The sequence below is a fragment of the Crocodylus porosus genome, unplaced genomic scaffold, assembly GCF_001723895.1.
Source record: "Crocodylus porosus isolate Cpor-Errol unplaced genomic scaffold, CroPor_comp1, whole genome shotgun sequence".
NCBI lineage: Eukaryota > Metazoa > Chordata > Crocodylia > Crocodylidae > Crocodylus > Crocodylus porosus.
This window is the reverse complement of record NW_017728913.1, coordinates 2,676,082-2,689,938: the sequence shown is the minus strand read 5'-3', so window position 1 is coordinate 2,689,938 and position 13,857 is coordinate 2,676,082. Positions and strand designations below refer to the sequence as shown.

Sequence of the window (13,857 nt, the reverse complement as noted above, 5' to 3'; positions counted from 1 at the left end):
GATAGACATCTCCACAAATCTCCCCTCCCGTATCCAGCCTCCTCTTTCCTTGCCTTGACATCGAAGACAATGATGCTAACACTTGGGAGGTCAACAGGAAGCACTTGTGAGCAGGGAGAGGTGATGTTAGCGTAAGTGCCTATTCCTATCTGTACCAAAAAGAAACTCATGAGCTGAGTACCCCAAGTACTCTCAGAAGGGCTCTTCACTTGAGGCTACCGTATGTGGTGCCAGCTGACATGCGGTACTTGTCTCTCCCAAAGAGCCTGTTGGAGAGGAAACACCACTGGTTAGTTGCAGCATATTATTGTTGTCGGTGCCATTATCAGAACTTTAATTAATCCACCTTTGTCTCCTTTGCCTCCTTGCCATTCCCTCCCTCTGGTTTCCAGCAGTTGCAGCAGCAGTCGCATTTGCCTCGACAGCACCTCCAGCAGCAGCGAACTCCGTATCCAGTGCAACAGGTCAACCAGTTCCAAGGTAAAAGCAAATAGCTTTGTATAGCCTGAGAAGTAGTGCTGTGCTCTGCAGCAGACAGATAGGTGTCCATCTCCTCCAAGCCTCCAAATGTGTTGCAGGCTGGAGAGATGGCCACAGCAGATCAGTCTCTTTGCCTTTTGCATACTCAGACACAACCACAGAACAGTACTGCACAATTTTACATGCTTAGTTAAATATTTTGAGTTATTTCCAATAAAGTCTGACCATTAAGAACAAATTTATTTCTCCTCTGTTCTGTCTCTCTGACTCTTGGATGGGGGAGAGGGGGTGTCGGGTCTCTTCTCCCCACCTCCTCTCTCACTTTATTTCAGCCAATTCCTCACCTTCCCTATTGTTTCTGCTGTACTTCCTTCCTGTCCCCATTATCACCAACACTCCCCTTCCCTTTTAGGGAGGGGTTTTTCACTTGGTCTCTTCACAAGAGGTCATCTTAATCTGAAGAAAGCATAGGTAGAATATGCATGAGATAGTGGTGGGAGGGAATTAATTAGCCCAGATGCAAATGGAGATTGCTTACATTTGAAAGCTGCAAGGATTTTTGCAAAACATTCATAGATTGTAGGAAAACCTAAGGGAGGAAAATCCTCTTTTGGAGAACAAGGACTTTGCATTGACTTCTCATACTTGGAAAACTCAGTGTCTTCATTAACTGTGTTAAGGACTAAAACGGGATGCTCAACTCCAGCCTGTGGGCTAGAACTGGCCCATGGAGCCATGTCATCCAGCTTGCTGGGTTTTCCGAGTGTCTGAACATGTGGTGGCAGGGGGGCGGCATAGTCTCAATTACTTTTCCCCTGATGCCAAATTTCCAGACCTTTGGGAAGCACCATGGGCTGGAGAGCATGGTCCTCCCTGCTAAATTGGGCATTTAGGGACAAGGCAGCAGGGGCCCTGATCCAGCTGCACGAGGCCCAATCTAGCTGTGCAAGGCTGAGGTGGTGTAAAGCTCAATCCAAACACTGACTCCCAGTTCTGGCTTGTGGACCAACCCACAGGACCAAACAATTGAGCACCACTGGACTAAAGTGTTGTTGACACAGTCTGTATTTTACGTAGCACAGAGTAATTGCAGCAAGAATCAGGAAAAGAAATGAGGAAGGCACGTCACCAAGTGAACAAAGGGCTAGATCCTCTGCTTGTGTAAATTGACAAGGTTTCAATGAATTGATTGAATTATCTAACGTTCCCATCTCTGGCAACGTAATTCCTATATGAACTTCAAGAACACCTGCCAAACCATTGGCAGAATGGCAGGGCAGCACACACTAGCTGAGAAACCTGCACAAAAAAAATGCTCTTTCACTCATCTGAGAAATATGCTACCAAACCTGTTGGTTTAAAGAAAATACAGTGAAACTCAGTGATTCCCAACCAGGCTACTGGGGTGCCACCGGATCTTGTGAAGGGTGCCATGAGGTGTGAGAAGATGAGTGAAGTATTAGGAGATAAGCAGTTAAACTAAACTGCTAGGCCCCTCTGCAAAGAAGCAAGCACTGTAAACTGTAAATTAGTTTTTAAAGTTGGGTGCCGCTCAATTCACAAAAGTTATGGAGGGGTACCTCGAGTTTAAAATGGTTGAGAACTGCTGGTGTAACCTGACCAAAGAGGAGATTCATTTTCATGTATAAGCCAATTAAAAAAAATACATAGGTAAAATCTTCATTCAGTTACAGCCATGGGAACCAATGGACTTTACCAGAACTGCCTGGATGCAGCTGAGAGGAGAACTTGGCTTAGTGTCTTAAGATGTTTGTCTCTCTAAAAATACTTTGATATCTGTCCATCTAACCTATACTCACTCCTGTTTCCTACACTAGTATAATAGCAGTTCTCAAATTGTAGCGCATGCTAGTTGGTACAGGCTCTTCTGCTTGTTTCCAGCTGCTAAATGGCATTATAATACAGCTAAAAATGCATTAAATACTTTCCTAATACTGTTTTTCCACTTCAGCCCTTGCTGAAGCCATTACAAAAGTACTATACTCTTGCCTAGCAGAAGGGAGAGAAGGTGGCTGTGAAAAATGCTGTGAAAAAAATTGAGACCAATCACAAATGGTGGAGGAGGAGATCCACCCTGGGAAATGGTTAAGACTACTCCCCCAGTGCATAACATTGAGAAAATAGTTTTGTCAGTAATGTAAGCGAAGGAGAAGCTGTCAGCTCCCCTGCTTCGCACACATGAGATCTAGACAGGCTCTTTTTCACCTTGCAAAATGTCCTGCAGGCTGACACTCATGTATATTGCGTGCCATGGAAGAACAGAGAGCCAAGGGTAATTGGAGGACCGTACAGCAGGCTGCTTTTATATTTAAATGTAATAATGTTTGAGCTGTGAGTAATTGTCTGCATCCTCCTGTTGCAGCATCCCCTGCAGAGGATTTCATTGTTTTAGTTCAGTATAGTATTGACTCGAAACCACAATGAACCCTTGGCATCATCAGAATTCCTGTAATTGTTTTTAAATAAAGATAGTAAATACGGAGGCATATTGGCTTCCCAGAAATCAATAACCCCCATCAGGAAGACACAAGCGCGGTTCAGTTATCTGCCACGGTGTGGAATTTAACAAGGTTAGGATTTTCTGGTTTCCCATCACTGGGCCAAGGTGGAGTACAATGTGCTTATAGTATTGATTCACTAATACACTCTCTCTGTTTTAAATGTCCACAAAAAACAATTTTTCTTCTTTCCATAGACTTAATCAGTAACAATGATATAGGAAATCCATTCATTTTTGCCTCCTGAGCTATTAAAAAATTGATTGGCCTTCTGAGTCTGACATTTCCATTTTCATGGCTCAGTTTTGAAAGACAATAGAGATATTTAAAAAAGATTCTGAAATGGTTAACTGGAGTTCAGTTACCCTGCTTCCAGTGAAGTTCAATGGGATGTGACAGAGGCAGGATTGGGTCCCACATCTGAACAGAATAAGACTGCATGTGCAGCTGAATACAACACAAGGAAGCTCAAGACCTGTATGTGTTCACATTAAAAAACTCCACATTTCCCCAATGAGGGGATGATTCAGTGTTATACATTGGTACATAATAAATGCTTCTAGGATTGGGGTGAAGTTTTTAAAAGCCTCTAAATGCCTACATTAGTTTGGAAGTAGGATTTGGGCTCCTGGGTCTCTGATAGGCCTTTGAAAATGTTATTGCTGGTCACATTAATCTGTTAGGATAACACTGCCTCAATATAGCTACAGAGCTCAGTACAGTGGCTATGCAGCATCACTGCAGCTTCAGAGCCTCCAAGTTTAACAAGAGAACCTTGTACGGCGCTTTATCATGAAGACAATGATGGACTGGGCTGGATCATGCACAGAATCAAGTCATGCTGATACTTTTAAGACAGGGAACTGAAGTCCCATGGATCTCTATGGGGACAAATCCCCAAATTGCCATAAAGGAGAATTGCTTAGTGAGTAAATCATTGGCCTTTAACCTCTCCAGGCCCATTTTAGGTCTTAGGGGAAATTAGCTTAATGGTCTGTATTGATAGTATTCTCTCCTGAACAGTGTTTCACTTCACAAATCGAATACGTAACGTGATCAGCAGTCCCCATTTAGAGTGGCACTAGAGCTGTGTTGCCTCTCACCTTCAAGGAGAGGGACTTTGCTGGTCAGGGTTGAGGTCAGAGCCAGAATTGTACAGGGATGCACATCACTACCAAAATGTAAATAACAAAAGGGCTAGAGCAGTGGTTTTCAACCTTTTTTCATTAGCGGACCCCTTTGGAAATTTTGAGTGAAGGTGAGGACCCCTTTGAACTGTAAGTGTGGGGATTCCCATACTTTCGATTGATCATAGTCATTTTTTGCAAACCCTTTAGACATAGTCTGCAGACCACAGGTTGAAGCTTGTCTTCCCAGGGTGGTTAAGCTTCTCCACTCTGCTTCAGCTGTCAGAGGAGAGAATAGAGGAGAGAATAATTTATTCACTTCAAAAGCAGGAGATCTGTAATCCTCCTGTGATCTAAAGGGCTCCTTCAAACTCTTGTTTTTGCAAAGATGCACTATTGAAGTTTTATGGGGGTTTTCTCTCTCCTTGCTGTAGGTTCTCCCCAGGATATAGCAGCTGTGAGAAACCAAGCAGCGCTTCAGAGCATGAGGACCTCCCGAATGATGGCCCAGAGTGCAGGCATGATGGCAATGGCACCTTCTCAGAACCCCGGCACAATGTCTACTGCGGCAGGTCAGTCTGAGATGGGAATGGCTCCTTACAGCAACACATCTACCAGCCAAACGGGAATGTACAGTATGAGCACAGGGATGAGCCAAATGTTGCAGCACCCAAACCAAAGTGGCATGAACATGGCACACAATGCAGGCCAGGGACCAAGGCAGCCTGTCTCTGGACAAGGGGTTGGAATGATCAGCAGTTTTGGTCAAAATATGCTGGTGAACTCTGCTATTCCTCAACATCAACAGCAGATGAAAGGACCTGTGGGCCAGATCTTACCTCGGCCACAGGCACCAAGACTTCAAAACATAATGGGAACTGTCCCGCAAGGAACACAAAACTGGCAGCACCGAGGACTACAAGGTATCCCTGGAAGGACTACCAGTGAAATGGGGCCATTCAACAATGGCACAACATATCCAATGCAGCCTGGGCAGCCAAGGCTTCCCAAGCAGCATTTTCCACAGGGAATTAACCAGTCAGTTGTGGACACTACTGGGACAGTAAGAACCCTGAACCCAGCAATGGGAAGACAAATGCTGCAACCACTGCCTGGGCAACAAGGAACCAGTCAGGCACGGCCAATGGTTATGCCCGCCATTAGCCAAGGGGTTCCCACTATGTCTGGTTTCAGTCAGCCTTCTGCACAGCAGATGCCAGGTGGTAACTTTGCTCAGAGCAGCCAAGGCCAGGCTTACGAGAGGAATCCCACTCAGGACATGTCATACAATTACAGCGGCGAAGGAGCGGGGGGCTCCTTCTCAAGCCTAGCGGAAGGTGCAGACCTTGTGGACTCTATCATTAAGGGTGGACCAGGGGACGAGTGGATGCAAGAACTCGATGAGCTGTTTGGAAACCCCTAGGGAATGGGTGTGCAGTTTTAAAATGTTGATTGTTAATTTAAAAAAAAGAGGAAAGAAAGAAAATGGGATGTCGCCCCATCTACAGGGGGGTTGTTTTTTTTAATCTGTGCAAACCGAGCTGATCTGCAGCTAGCTGTGGAAGATTCAGGCGGTGATTAAAAAAACATTGACGTGTCAATATCGCAAAACTTCCACACAGCAATTGCCACTGCATGGCAGTGCCTGCTGCACATGTGTACGTGAGGGAAGGTTGGGGTGGGGCGGAGGGACAAAAAAGCAGCTGCTCTCTACAGATGAGGAAAGCCAGCGGTCCCCCTGCGGCAAGGCACTGTTGCATAGTGATGTAGTGTTCTTCCACCCTGTTGTGCTGTAATCACTGCAACTTTCAGGGCACAGGAAGAGCCAGGTCCTTGGTCTAGGAATAGAAACTGAGGAAGTTGGCAGGTCACAGCACAGGCCAGGTCAGAAAAGTGAACTGATCTCTGGATTGAAGCCGAGAGCAGACAGCGAGGTGTTCTGCTCTCTTTGGTTTGATACAGAGCAAGGACCGTGACACCTACTCCAGGTGATGGTAAGAAAATGTGCGGAAGGGGTCGCCATTTTCACTGTAGAGTGATAAAACAATTAATATAAAAGCTTAGCAAAACATAAATCTGGCAATACGTAGGGAAGGACGGTTTGATTACAGGACTGTCACAGGAGGCTAGCAAAGGTAGCCACTGCTTAGGTGGGTAAGTTAACTCACTGAGCTGCGAAGTCTCCTTTCAGGCTTAGAACATTGCTTCTTTATCAGAACACAGCTCTGCTGCCAAAACGGCTGAGAAAGGTGTGAAATACAAACAGACTACAGTGGAGATCTCTGTAGCTTCAGCTGAACCCCTTCTTTAATTCTTCCTCCTCAGTTTACTCGTGATTCAAATGGTTTTTTTCCTCACTAATGATGGAAAAATACACAGCTGCAACACAAGCTAAGCCCACTGCACTTGGTCTTTTTTTCATCTGAAAAATAGCCACCTCAATTGGGGTTGGAGATCAAAGGGTGGTGAGGGGAGCTGGAAAGGTTGCCAGGCCTCAGAAAATGAAAATGCATAACTGGGGTTTGAAACTCTGAATGAGTATCTCCCCTTCTGAACATGCAAGAGTAGTGGGTATTATTAGTCTGGGGCTGGGATGCCTGGACTGTTGATTTGACATTACATGCAGCCTGCTTTTCTGTCTTAAACAGATGTTCAGTTTAATCTCCCTGCTTTGCTGGGGTGAATTCACTGGAGTGCCTGAAAAGCAGGGATCAAGAAAAGACTGCTGTAATGATTGTCCACAGCGGGGAAACTGATTGCACTGGTGATCACAAACACGGGATCTGCCCAAATAAGTTTTTAAGGCAATAGTACCTATCACCTGAGAGGGTAAATGTGGACCTGGGCTGAGTGTGTAACAAACTATGATATGTTTTTCAGAAAGTTGCTTTTAAAATAATAAAACCCAGCCATTTGGGATGTCTAAAACTAGTCTTTGTGAGCCACAATGTGTGCTGTAGTGAAAGCTGATTAAATCATCCAAACCTACCAATTGGTTTGTCCTCAGCTGCTTGGCTTAGGTCCAGTGATGTGAAGTGCTGAGCCATTCAAGTCAATGGGAGCTGAGGGTGCATAGTACCTCTCAGTGCTTTGTGCTGAGCCCTTTGTTTTTATGTGGATCCCTAATATGAACAGAAGCAGTGAATGGGCGCGAAATGGATCTCTTGTTCCCCTAGTGCCCTGCTGCTTGTTCACTCTTGTGCAGCAAGTAAGTAACTCTTTGAGTGGCTTACCTAGATGAGGGGGGAAAGGTGTTTGTAAATGCTGCTGTGTATACAGGGCAGGCTCTGTGTTTAGCATGGGTTAGCTGGTCATGGTGAACTTCCAGCTCACCTGTGGAAGAGTCAGCTTGCTTTTTTCAGCACTGGTGTTTGAAAATGCATTAGTGAACATGTTTTAGCTAATACACTTGTAAGATACACCTTCCAGGTCCATTCCAGTTCCCACTGAAGCCAGCAGGAATTGATCTTTCTATTGAATTCAGTGGGTATTGAAGTGGACCCTAATTCTGTAAAAGAAGTGAGCACCAGCCAAAGGTTTCAGCCCACAGGCATGTTGGGGTTAGGTGGATAATAGAACTGGTATCCCCAAGGGAAAAGGCTTTTGCGTGTGTGCGTGCTGGGAGCGGGCAAATAGGGTAACTTATACTAGTCCTGCACTGTATTAAGCATTTGCACCCTGCAAATCAAGGGAAAGGTGCCACTGAGCATGGTAGGAAGAGAGTAGCTGTTCTTCCTCTCCCAGGCAACTTCAGTTTCCTTAGAATGGTAACAAGAAGTTCCCTGCCAACGCAGTGACAACAGGGTTTTCAGATTTAGAAACACACAAAAAACAAAGTGACAGACATGGATATTCACCCTCATCAGTAGGGAAGGGGAACCACTGTATAGGTGGTGAGGGGAAGTTGGGTGATGAGGGCTATGTCTCTGTTGTCTTTATAAAGCTTCCTCCAAATACTCCATACTGGGACCAAGTACTAGGGAGGTAGATTTTCATAGGTTTGGGGTTTTTTTCTTACTATGGTGCTGATGTACATGTAAAGTTTAAAAAAAAAAAAGGTAATTTGTAAATATGTTTTTACAATTCTGCAGATATCACTGGGTCTACTATCTGTAAAATATATACATATAAATATATATATATAAATATATATATACTGTTTGTTTAAAATAGAGTATTTTTATTTCATTCCTTAACTCATCCTTACTGCAGTGGTATTGCACTTCAGATGACGTCTAATTACTAATTTGTACTGTATCCCAGACAGCAACTTGCTCCATTTTATTCAGATTTTTCTAGTTTTCTGTTTTTACTTTGTACATTAAGCATTGCTTATTTCCTTTTGAGACCTGTACAGAGCTCTGAAAATGTAGAAATGACCTGATGTTAACATACCACTTTTAAAGAAAAAAACAAAAACAAATAAAAGATTGTTATCTGAATTTAAAAATAGGTTGATTTGGAAAGTTCTCCCTCACAGAACCTCAGAGTCACCATAGTAGCAGGTACTAGCACTATTAGCTTAGGGCTTTGGTGGAAGGAGAGTAAACTACTTTAAAATAAGAGGTTGGGGTTTAGGAGCTATTTTATCCGGTTGTGTAGCCATAAGTTAATCAGTATGTCAGGGGGTGGCTCCAATGTCGTTGGTTCTTGCTGTAACCTCCGCCTCCCTGCGTTGGGACCGTCCTCTGGGTAATCCACCAGGAACCACTCCTTTGTAGGCTGAACACTTCCGGACCGCCTGCCATGACTTTGATGATCTCCTGGTTCAGTGTTGATAATCCGGCGCGTGTCAGTCCGAAGGCGAGACTCCTAGGTCCTAGGGGTCCCACGTTGTCGAGGGCTTCTCCACCCCTACACCCTCGCCCATACCTCCATAGCGTGAGCAACAATCTGGTCAGCCCCCTTATCAGGGTATCCTGCCTAGGGCCCATAAACTGAAAGATAAGGAAACAATACTGACAGCCAGGGATTCCCTGGAGCTTGGGGCTGCTTGGGCCTTTCGCGAGCCTCCCCGGTCCTTCCCTGTCCACTGTGGGGCTAGTACCCTTTTCCGAGCCTCCATTTAACTCCTCAGCTCGCTCGAGGGGTTTACGGGGTCCACTGGCCCCTCTCAATCTCAGTTGGGGCACTTTTACCCTCTGTAAGTGCCCCTCTATTAGCGCAAGTACGGTCCTCTGGCTCCTGCCGGGTCGAGCCGCTCCAGCTGACTTAAAACAGTCAGTGTCCGGGGTGGGCCGGTTCCTTCCCGGATCCCGAACCCCATTAGGGATTACCCTTACCCCAAAAGGTCCTCCCGCGCCGCCAGGCTACTTGCGTCCATGCCTGTGTGCTCCCGCCGGCATCTGTTCCGCCGCCTCTCCCTTCCGGTTCCTCCTCCTGAGCCGCCGCCAGCGTCTCCTTTATAGTGGGCCAGGCAGCTTCATTGGCTTTCTTCTGTGCGTACCTGTGGACAGTGAGTGTCCCCGCCCTAGCATTTTGCCCCAAGGGGGGTAAAATAGATTTGTTAGCTCTGGATCATGGGGTTTTGGGGGCCGCTGGCTCCCCTCCTCCCCCACACAGTAGATAGAAAGAGGCAGAATCTGTCTGGGTTTCTGGTTGCAGGAACGAACCAATAGTTTTGTTATGTCATCAGTCTCTGTGGAGCTACATAGTAGTTAACACTGCCAAAAGTTTTAATTGTAAGTCATTTTCACACTTTCCGGAGCACTCATTTTTTTATGCTTATCTTTTCCAAGGTTGGACTGTGGTTAAAGGAGATTTTTATATTAATTAGAAGTGTGAGCAAAATCACTTCAGTCCTTTATAAGTTACCCGAAGGAGGACCAAAGAAGGCTATCCCTACTGTAGAAACAAAGGAAATTGCACTCGTTGAACAAGGTGACAGCAAATTCACGCATTGTTTGTGTACTTCTCACCTGTACTGAGTCTGTTGCTTTTTACTGGTTTGGATGGTGTACTTTAAAAAAAAAGATCAGCTTTTTATTGAGGGTGATCAGTATCTGCTGGGATCAAGCCCTTATTTTATATAAAGTATATTTAAGTTGTATTATAATAGCAGCAATTTAATTTCCCCTCTGCTTTCCTTGGCAATAATAATCCATTTCCCTCCTTGTGAGTGACTAACTCAGCCCTTGGACGTGGACTGTAGTTTATCCAACTGAGAAGCATATTATTGCCCTGTAAAACAAGAGGGGAAATGATATGAAAACCAGTATATTCCACTGCTATAATTCAAAACCTCTTGACTATTAGTCCTGCCCCTGCCAATGAGCCACTGTATGGTCTTGGGAAATCTCTAGGCTTGATTCTTCTCTCAGTTACTTTATCGAAGCAATGGAATTCGATTAATAAATACACAAAGCCAATATGCTTATAATGAAAGTAATACCTCCTTACCTGCCTGTTTCAGAGGGATGTTAGTGTTTGTCCAGTAATTGATAAAATTGCTTAAGTGGATGAGTGAGTTTATCAACCACATCACCGTGTCAATAACTTTAGGTAGCCTGCTGCCAAACTCTAAAAAGCAAATGCATTGCCTATATTTTTGGCTCCTCCTTTATTCTTTGACACTGTTCTTTGGTGCTGTTGAAGAGCTCCTGCTTTATTACACTACAAAAGTGGCACCTTACTTTGGAGCATGAAGTCATTCCTACACAGTTTGTACTCCAGTTTGTGCCTTTTATAAAGTGGTGAGGGTCCTTTGGGATGTGATACAGGCATAGTACAAGACTCAAACTAGGAACAGAATAATACATGAAGGAAGATGTGTCTGAGCACTGCTAACAGTGGTTTTGTAGATCCTCTGGGATATGCCGTACTTCCCTGATTTAACTTGGTTTCCTACCAGCTCCCCTCTCAGTCTTCCTGGAGGCAGCACTGCCTGGCTGTGACTTTTCAAGGCATCATTTTGGCAAAGTGAGTTTTTTCTCTCCTTCCCTCTTTAGCACTCCAAGTCAAAGTACGCTGAAACCAACTGGAATGGGGACTGGATAAGGCCCTTTACCATCTGTTTTTTTCTCCTAGTATCACAAGGTAAGAGAATTCCTGTGTCTATAGCTCTTTCAAGACATGGCCTCAAGATCCCCCTGCAACCATATCTACCCCTCTTCTTGCCCATTTCTCCCACAAAGTTGTTTTATATTATGTCTTCCCATAATATTCTTCTTTAGTAATCTTGGCTGTAGCATTCGATACCCCCAAATGCTAGATTATGCCTTGTGATCTAGTAATGGCAGCTGAATAACAATGTTTTTCAACTTCCACACTTTTGTATATGTAGTGTACTTTATCAGTGACCATCCTGTGGCAGGCTATTGGGAGCTTGCTCTTATACCCTCTCAGTGTGCTTCAAAGCAGGCCTTATATATAGGCCTGAATGACCACAACTCTTAAGTGCTTGCTATTTTGTAGCTAAATCCCATTTTCAGGCATATGGTAGAAGAGTTCTCTGCTGACTGGTTCTAACTTACCTGTATGTATCATTACCCAAATAATTAGAATAATCATTCTAATTTTATTTAGACCCATCTTGGTGTATATAATAGCTTTGCCTTCTCTTCTTCTCTCTTGTTTATGTCCCCTTCAGCACCCTGCTCTGAAAGCCTGATACACCACAACAGGGTTTTTTCCTTGTAACAAAAAACATTTTTATAGTCATTTTGCTGTTTATTATCATTTCATGACTCTCTGAGCTCTGGTTGTGCTGGATCTCTTGCTTAGTCCCTCCCATAGCTCAGCCTTCGGTGCGTCACTAAGGCTAGGGACAGACATTCAAAAAGCCTGAGCCTGAATTGATTCAATCTTTACAGGTTAGTCTAACCTGCAGAGCTTGAGCCGATTTGGAGGTGGATAGACATTCCCTTTTCTAGGAATGTCAGGCTAGCTCTCAGTGGGGTGCCAGGGGGCACTTGAGCAGCCTTCCCTCCTTTTCCACAATGCTGAGTGGAGGGGGGCTTGGCAGGATGCTCTGATTAGTGAGGATCCACCCCCCCCATTGATAACAGAGCATTTATCACCTCTGTTACCAGCATTTAGCATCCCATCAGAAAACAAAGTCTCTCTCATTAGTTCAAGCTCTTTTTAAACAGCTTTTTCCAAGGAAGGAACCTTACCAGCAACCTGCTGATTAGCTCCAAGAAGCCCTAAGCAGGCACTGTCCTGTCTGCCTTCCACAGACACCTTTCAGGCACATGCTAGCTATGGTCCGTGCTGTGGGAGAGAGGAGGGAGGGATCTGTGCTTGAGCAGTGAGTGGTGGTGGTGGTGGTGGTGTGGGGATAGGGCAGAGATAGGCAGACACTGTTATGCCTGCAAGTCTCTCCCAGAGCTTTAGCCAGGGAGCAGAGCGGAGGGGCCAGCCCAGCTCCCTGGAGCCCCCAGCTCAGCCAGGATGCTGGGGGACTCTGGTTTAACTTAAACCAGGAAGGGGTCTGGGACAGACACTGCATACACCAGTTTGACCCCAAATTAGTTAAGTCTGATACTACATTTAACCGGGTTTATCTCAAACTGGTTTCAGCCATTTTCAAACTGGTTTATGTGCAATGAACTTCTGTTCTGTTACAGGTTTAAACCAGCTACTGATCACTTGAACTGATTTAAGTGTAGTGTCTGTCCCTAGCCTAAGAGTTAATGAAGCAGACACAACTGATTAACTAGCATCTATGCCTTATCAGGGTCTGTGTTGGTTCCTGAGCCTGTAGGATGCTGTATTGACAGACCCTTGTTTTCATTTGGGCTCTGCCCCCAAACTAAACAGCTTAAACACATCATTAATGACTTCTAACCCTTCCTGGAAAGTGGCAACCATCTCAAGATAGCCATGGGGGGCAAACCCATTCTGGCTTACAGATACCACCCCCAACCTGCAACAGTGTCTCTCAAGCAAGAATATCTAATGCCTATGCCTGTTCTTTCCAAGGTATCAGATCTTGTTCTGGACCCAGATGCCAGCTGTACCCCCTCATCAACACAGATCACATCATCACTAGACCAGATAACATGGATTATGACATCTAAGGTTCATTCATCTGTCCTCTGCCATCGTACACACCTTTACCTGCTTACAGGCCCCTTTGCTGTTGACAGTGTACAGACAGGGTGGTCCCTACATGAAAGAATGAACACCAGTTCTGACATAGATGTCAAAAAACACACAAGCCTGTGGCAGAACACTTTATCCTCCCTGGACATTACATCACTGACCTCAGAGTAGATGTTCTTAGCCAACAAAACTAAAAGTCAGCCTGAACAGGAAATTGCGGACCAAATAATCCACAGGCTGGATTATATTAAGTACCGTCTAAAGACTGGATTCTTATCCCACTACCTGGATTGGTTTTTAATAACCCCTGTGTCCCTCAGTGAGTTACCTGCTTTGTTTTTCACTCTTCTACCCACTTTGCCTCTCTCAGCAGTACCTGCTCCTTTTTCCACTCTCTTCCCTTCCCTTTGTATTCTAATCACTTTATACTTAGAAGCTCTGCTTTCTGCTATGCTTCCCTTTGTAGCATCTGCTGAAGTAAGCTGCTATTTATGAAAGCTTATGCATCTCTGATTTAGGTAGCCTATAAGGTACAAATATGCCCTGCTTTTGCCTGACTCCAGACTAAAATGGCTAACAACCTCTCTGCATGAGAACAAGGATCTGCCTGCAGAGAGGTCCCAATTCATTGAAATATCCCTAGCTTGGAGATGGTGTTGGAAGACTGTACTTAACTTTAAGGGCAT

At 44.8% G+C, this 13,857-nt stretch overlaps 1 protein-coding gene across 1 annotated transcript in view; it reads left to right on the top strand.

Moving 5' to 3' along the window:
* MAML3 (mastermind like transcriptional coactivator 3) overlaps positions 1 to 10,088 on the top strand; it is a gene marked incomplete at its 5' end in the record, with an annotated part of 343,701 nt that extends 333,613 nt beyond the window's left edge. Inside the window, 3 exons of the mRNA XM_019534326.1 lie at positions 393 to 480; positions 4,561 to 8,746; positions 9,692 to 10,088. Coding sequence (XP_019389871.1) covers positions 393 to 480; positions 4,561 to 5,549 — 1,077 coding nt within the window. The remainder of the gene's footprint in view (positions 1 to 392; positions 481 to 4,560; positions 8,747 to 9,691) is intronic.
* Between the last annotated feature and the right edge of the window lie 3,769 nt (positions 10,089 to 13,857).